The sequence below is a fragment of the Mycosarcoma maydis genome, chromosome 14, assembly GCF_000328475.2.
Source record: "Mycosarcoma maydis chromosome 14, whole genome shotgun sequence".
NCBI classification, from domain to species: Eukaryota; Fungi; Basidiomycota; class Ustilaginomycetes; order Ustilaginales; genus Mycosarcoma; species Mycosarcoma maydis.
This window is the reverse complement of record NC_026491.1, coordinates 98,651-105,525: the sequence shown is the minus strand read 5'-3', so window position 1 is coordinate 105,525 and position 6,875 is coordinate 98,651. Positions and strand designations below refer to the sequence as shown.

At 54.9% G+C, this 6,875-nt stretch overlaps 3 protein-coding genes across 3 annotated transcripts; 2 read left to right on the top strand and 1 right to left on the bottom strand.

Moving 5' to 3' along the window:
* Positions 1 to 1,564: 1,564 nt before the first annotated feature.
* UMAG_10848 (uncharacterized protein) lies at positions 1,565 to 3,728 on the top strand (the record flags this gene model as incomplete). The annotated part of the gene is made up of 3 exons (XM_011392884.1): positions 1,565 to 1,985; positions 2,065 to 3,188; positions 3,336 to 3,728. 3 exons carry the CDS (start codon positions 1,565 to 1,567, stop codon positions 3,726 to 3,728), a joined length of 1,938 nt encoding a protein of 645 aa, XP_011391186.1.
* Positions 3,729 to 3,985: 257 nt separating this feature from the next.
* UMAG_10847 (uncharacterized protein) lies at positions 3,986 to 4,720 on the bottom strand (the record flags this gene model as incomplete). Its single annotated transcript, XM_011392883.1, has 4 exons — positions 3,986 to 4,021; positions 4,127 to 4,195; positions 4,287 to 4,476; positions 4,608 to 4,720. The coding sequence occupies 4 exons, from the start codon at positions 4,718 to 4,720 to the stop codon at positions 3,986 to 3,988; spliced, it is 408 nt and encodes a 135-aa protein (XP_011391185.1).
* A 384-nt stretch (positions 4,721 to 5,104) lies between these two features.
* Positions 5,105 to 6,828, top strand: UMAG_10846 (uncharacterized protein; the record flags this gene model as incomplete). The annotated part of the gene is made up of 4 exons (XM_011392882.1): positions 5,105 to 5,117; positions 5,408 to 6,084; positions 6,120 to 6,380; positions 6,424 to 6,828. The coding sequence occupies 4 exons, from the start codon at positions 5,105 to 5,107 to the stop codon at positions 6,826 to 6,828; spliced, it is 1,356 nt and encodes a 451-aa protein (XP_011391184.1).
* Positions 6,829 to 6,875: the final 47 nt, after the last annotated feature.

The window sequence follows — 6,875 nt, the reverse complement described above, 5'->3', positions numbered from 1 at the left end:
ATTCGCAGTTAGCACGTACAAGCAAGACGGTAGCCGTTCGTATGGCTGCTGCTGCTGCTGCTGCTGCTGCGTTACTGCGTTGTTGCTTCGGAGGCTGCCCGTGTGCATCAAGCACCAAGGGATTTCTTGTGGAAATTCTTTAAAATTTACCGCGATACTGGTCGATGCGCCCTAAGAGATACCAACTCGTAACTCATACTCACAGTGACTGCCACTTACGACTGTGACTTGACTCTCACAAAAGCTGTTTCCCCACGCCTGACTTGTGACTTGGCAATCGTGCATCACGAATCGCGAATAACGTTATTCACAATGATTTATTAATAACTAACCGATGACGGGTGAGCGTGGAGATGATCAACTCGAAAGATTCATGATTGTCAAGCATCTCGCCGGAATGGATTGGATTGCAAGGTGAAAGCTTCCTATTGCAGCTCTTGGTCTTAGCCATAAGTTACACGATACTTGTCGTTTCACTACAACAAGCCTTCAGCCGCCTTGTAGCGCACAACGAGCTGGTAAAGTGTCAACCGAGATGGTCTTTGCAACAAGCTCTGGTCGATTCCGGTGAAACGTGGTCAGCTGCGAAAACGGCTCAAAGCTTGCCATGGGTGTGTGCCACTATCAGTCACGAGTGTTGTTTGCCTGCTATGCCGTCGTTGACAGAGCTCGTCAATCACTCCAAAGCTGGCAAAGGTGATGATGGTGACCCGACCCAAGTTACAAGCGTCAAGTCTGAGTCGTGAGTTTTGCCCCGTTCACGGTTCACGGTTGTTTCATGTTTCACCCTCGCGCTTTGCTGTTTCATGGACGATGTTTAAAGACTTTCTTTTTACTGCAGTGAGATTAGTGAAAAGGAGCTCTAACATGCTGATGCGTGTGGATTTTCCGTGTTCGTTCGTGGTTGTCTCGTTGCAAGGAACTCGACGCGTCTTGGACATCGTGCAGCACACAGCGTCGCTCTTCTGGAATTGCCTCTCTGTGACCAAAACACGCTTTTTTCTGGTCTGGTCAAACTACACGCCTCGCCTAACCGGGGGTTAGGATTGGCAGCCGTTCACGAGACTCACGCGACGGGTATTGTGATGGCCCACGTCTATCGGCTACGCCGCTACGCCGCCTTCTCAACTTCCATCTCCTTTCGTCGTCGTCGTCGTCGCTCTCGCTAAGATCACCCATCGGCCAGGCAGTCCGCTCATCTATTCACATCCGCACCCGCATCCGCCCTCGTCGACTCGTCCGCCAGGTGCGGGATACAGCAGAGACTTTGCCGCTGTCGTTCCGTGTGTACCTCTGTGGGATCCTTCATTCATTCTGCTTTCTCATCACACGCTTCAGCTTCGTCGGCGCTTCCGGAGCACAACACGCACAGACAACCTTTTCGTATCTTTCATACACCACTCACGCTGTCCGTCTTGGTACCGCTGCGCGCTTTAAAAGACAGGCTCCTTCTGCCCGAATTCCATCGCTCCATCTAATCCACACTCACAGATGCTACGCACAACACCGCAACTCTTCACGACGACACCACCATCCTCATCACACGTGCGGCTCTGAAATCAGCATGCCCGCTACATCTCGCAGATCCACGCGGCTCAGCACATCGAACCAAGCCGATGCCCTTGCCTCGTCGACATCGTCCAAGAGCAAAACCGCCTCCTCCTCCTCTTCCTCCTCCTCCACATCATCTTTGACTCGCATCTCGGCCGCATCTTCCGGCGTCATCCCAACTGTAGTCGCACGCAATGCCTCCAATAAAAAGATCAATCGAAACGAGCGTCGTCTCGAAGACGTTCTCGATAACACCATGGTCGCTGATGACGTCCGTAGAGTGGACATCAGCATGGGCGCTTTTGAGCCAGTAAAGCAATCTTCCACCATGTCCAAGCCAACCAGGCAAGACGCTGAAGCTGGCGCTCGCAAACTCAAGCAAGCATCAGGCCGGCGCGACGAACCCCCAAAACTGAAGCGCAAGCTTCGTCAAAGTGAGTTGACCTCCTTATGCCACCTTTCCCCGCCTTTACAGCCGGAACTGACGTCTCATTGCTTGTCTTTTCTGAACAGCACTGGGCGACGAGTCCGACGATGATTTTGTCTTTAGCCGGGAACCTCGCCGAAGCGACCAGGCTGCCACATCCTCGTCGTCGTCATCATCTGCCCCGGCTTCTACAGCAACTCGAGTACACGCATCTCGAAACGGTGCGCCGACATTGTTGTCCAGCCGCACCGTCTTTGAGCCGCTACCCGACGAAGCCGGAGGCGAGACACCTATCATCAGAAGGAATCAGGCATTTCGTGCCGGGCTCGAAAACAAGCCGCGTCGTCCAACCGGCCGCGAAGCTGAACAACAGTCGCGCCGCAGCAGTCTCAATCTTAAAGGCCAACGACGTGTCTCGTCGCTACGTGACGGCACCGCAGCTTATCCCCATGACGACGTACCAGACTACGAGTTGTATCGACATTGCAGCGATCAGCTCCCTCCCGTCGTTCGCATGAAGCATCTCGTTGGCTGGATCATAAAGCGCTCACTCGGCATCGCCACCGGCAAGGCAGAACTGCCGATGCGACCTCGTGATGCAGCAAAGAGGTCCAAAGGAAAGGCAAAAGAGTCCAACGAGCTTCCCGTCTTTACCGAGGCCGAGCTGAATCTCATGCGATCAAAGCATTCTGAGCTGACAGCTGTGCTAGAGCAGCTCTTGAACGACTTGAACGAAGGCGTCTTTGGCATCAGCTGGATGGGCCACAACGACGAGACGGACAAAAAGCATCTGCAGCCGCATCCACGAAACGAGTCGAACCGCAAAGCAGCTGCGCAACTGACCGCCATTGTCGAGGCCATGCGCAGCGAATCGCAAGCTTGGAGCAAAGAGCTTACAAGGCTCCAAGACTACGAGGCTGAAACCGCCAGGCTAGAGGCACTGCTCCAAGACGACCGTGCAGCAGAGTCGAGTGACGTGATAGCTTGGAATAGTCAGGATTTGGACGAAGCTGGTTTGCAGCAGCTGCGTGATGCCGAGGCTGCCATCGAGTGGCTTGGCCGATTACAGCGAGACAGCACTACCGAGATGGCCAAAGCGAAACCCCGTTCCAGGGCGCGCTCATCGAAAGCGGCCAACGCACGACAAGACGACGAAGCGGATCTCAGAGGCACCGAGCATGACGCGCGCTGGAGCGATGTCGAATTCAACGTAAGTTTTTCAAATGGTGCCAGCCACGCCAACAGCAACGTGACATTGGCCATGTTGCGTTGTGTGGTTTCGACAAGCAAGCCAGTGAGCGAGCGAGCGACACTAACAATGTAAACCTTTTTGCTCTTTACTTCTTACGGAAACCAGGTCGATCTCTTGCGTTCTCAATCGCATCAATTCGCACAACTCGAATCACTCGCGAGCAGATACGTCCGCACAGTCTCTGCGCATGCCGCACAAGCGCTTCGCGATCGCACTTCGTCGAGCAGCGCACTTGCAGCCACCTCGTCCTCCAGCGCCAAACGTGGGCGTCGCAAGGCGGTCGCCAGGGGAGGTGGTGGCGGTGGCGGAGGCAACGAACGTCTCGAGGTGCTTCTTAGCGGCGTACGCGAGTCGCGTTCCATCTCGCAACCTACAACCGGCACGCGCTCGGCAGCCGAGCAAAGCGCAGCCGATGTGAGCGCGAGCATATTGGCCGTCGAACCGGACGAGAGTGATCCCACAGACCTGCTGAGAGCCCTAGCGCGGATGCGAGACTAATCTGTACTTTCTATACCACTGCGCAAAGCTTTTTACCCAATCTACGCGATAGTCTCTGCGCGCCGCTGTGGATGTGTCTTGTCCTATGAGTCAGAGCGCAAAATAGGTAGATGCCATACGCGCTGCAAATGTTTAGCTGATGCGTGCATCGACGTTACAGGTCCACTGTGAGGTGGGGACACGTTGGAAACGAAGAAAGTCGATAAACCAGAACGGCGGGGATATCGGATTGCGCATAATGGTGGGCGTGTCAGCGTCTAAGCTCGAGGGGCGATCTTTGGCTCCCATGCAGACTGTTCGGTGGCGCGAGAATGCAAAGGCAAGACAAAGCGGTGTCAGTGGACTGTGTGCTGAATTGTGAGGCTCATGGATCAAGTGAGTGCAAGATTGTTACGTACGATCTTAGGTTTGACCGTGTTGTAGGTTTTGAAGCCACCTCGGGTGCCAGTGATGTTTTCTCGTGGCGCCTGTTGAACGGCGTTTTGCAAATGCATGGTTCCCGTCAGCAATCAAACCAACATGACAAGCCGATCAGACCATCTTGTCAGCAGAACTTACAGTCATCCAAGACTGGGTCATCTTCTGAATACCCGCATCCTCATGTGGAGGGTCTTTGCGAATGTGGTGCAGCCACGAATGCCACAGAGGATCCACCTGTGATGCGTTGAATTCGTTATCGGCAACATAGTCCACCCAGCGATGTCTCAAGTTGAATTCATTGTGGTTCTCGTAGTACTTGTTACCATTCCTAGTGGATCAAAGACATCATATCCAAAAAGAGAGCCAGAGAGAGCATCAGCACTCCGTTGAGCCTGTGACGTTGCTAGACCAATGAGAACAACCATCCTGAGCTGAGTGGCGATTTTGGTGAAGGCTTACCTGTCGATTCCTACGAGACGACCGGACTTGGCGTCACCAATGTAGTTGAGATCGCGCCAGAACTTCTTGATTCCTTCCTTGCGGATGTAGTTGATTGTGCGAGCGAGCGACATGACTAGCTACGTATGTGTGTGTATGCGAACGTGTTGGTCGACCTAAACGATGGTGAGCGCAAGCATTCGAGGTGCTCGTTGCAGTTTGTGTGTGTTGCAGCGTTGCAGCGTTGCAGCTCGACGCGGCGACAAAAATCCCAAATGCGATTGGTTCGCTTCCGAACAAGCGCTTACCCATCTCCCGATCTCAATCGGAAAAACAAACGATATTCGCAATCGCTTAATAATCGAGATCAGAAATGGATCGGGAAGCGTAATTTCGCAGTTGGGAGCCAACGTGCGGCCTTCTGCCTTCTACCCCGCACAAGCTTGCACACTCACATCTTGCAGAGCTCAACACGCAACGATCTGGTCAAAGTCAGCTACTGCTGACAGCTGACGAGCATGAGAGCACAATGTAGACTTTGCCGCGCGCAGTAGAAGAGTCTCACTGACCATTAGAGGGGCGTATTCTGCCTGGACGGCAAACGTCGCCACCGCTGGCAATGCACCCAGTGAATGCTTCAACATAGACGCGCACCTTGATGCCACCACCCAGCCGCTAACACTCACGACTGCCAAGACTCTTCAGAGTTGATCAAGCGCTCGTGCCCAACATCATGTCAGCGAACAGCCACTCGTCTGAAGCGTCTCGGCTCAAAGACTGCTCGTTGTTCAACACCAAGATCGTGATTGGCTCGCACTGAGTCGACTCGCTTTCGGGCAAAAAGTTCAACGTTGTCTACCCGGGCGACCGCAAAGTGGTGGTCGCCTCTATCCCGGAATGCAACGCCCAAGATGTGGATGATGCCGTTGACTCGTGCTTCTCTGCCTTCCAAGAGTTCTCGCAGACCACGGCGCGGCAGCGCAGCGAGATGCTTCGCAGACTCAACGAGCTCACGCTTGGCAACATAGACGACGTGGCGACGCTGATTGTGCGCGAGAACGGCAAGACACGCGCTGAAGCCGTGGCAGAAGTCAAGTACGCAGCCAGCTTCTTGGCCTGGTTTTCGAATATGGCGGAAGTGGGTGCGCAGGGCGAGACAATTGCTGCTGCCAATCCGAACATGCGCGCGCACACGATTCGACAGCCAATCGGTGTAGTGGCGTGCTTGTTGCCATGGAACCTGCCTCAGGCCATGGCGACACGCAAGATCGCGCCAGCGCTCGCAACAGGCTGTACGTGCATCGTCAAGCCTGCCGGTGCAACGCGATTGTTCACACTGGCATTTGCCGAACTTGTCAAGCGCGCCGGATACGCGGATGGATGCGTCAACGTCGTCACCGCGCTCGGCAACGTTGCGCAAGTCGGCAAAGCGATCTGCGAGCACAGGCTTGTCCGAAAAGTGTCGCTGACCGGATCCACACGCGTCGGAAAACTCATCGCAGCTCCATCCGCCAGCACACTCTTGAAGCTCAGCATGGAACTCGGAGGCAACTCGCGCTCGTCGTTGTTATGAACGACGCCGACCTGGAAAACGCTCGCACGGGTGTACTGCTAGCCAAGCTGCGCACTCCGCGCCAGACGTGTGTAGCAGCCAACCGCATTCTGGTGCAGTCGCGCATTCACGACACATTCGTGCAGGCGCTCAAGCAGAAATTCAAAGACCTACAAGCACGGCCATGGTCAAGACGACTCTGTACAGTTGGGTCCATTGATCAGCGACCGCGCCGTGCAAAAGTGTCGTCAGCACGTTCACGACGCGCTGTGCAAAAAAGCCTAGCTCGAATACGGAGGCGAGCCCGACTCAGCGCGCGCTGAGACAGGCGCGTTCTTCTATCCACCCACCATCCTCACGCGGCGCACGGACGACATGCTTATCTGCCCGCAAGAATCCTTCGGGCCCGTCGCCAGCATCCGTCGCTTCGAAACCGAGCACAAAGCCATCGAAATCGCCAACACCTCCGACGCAGGCCTAGGCGCGTATCTCTTCACCAACCATCTCCGACTCGCCGCACGCATGTCGTCCGCGATCGAAACCCGCATGGTCGGCATCAACACCGCCATGCTCAGCGCGTCCGAATCGGCGTTGGGAGGCATCAGACATTCCGGCTTCGGAAAACAAGCCTCCATCCACGGCATGGCTGAGTACCAGATCATGAAAACCATCACCACCGACATTTCCTGACCGTCGCTTCTCCCGTTCTCCGCATCTCGTTCAAGCCAACGTTTTCG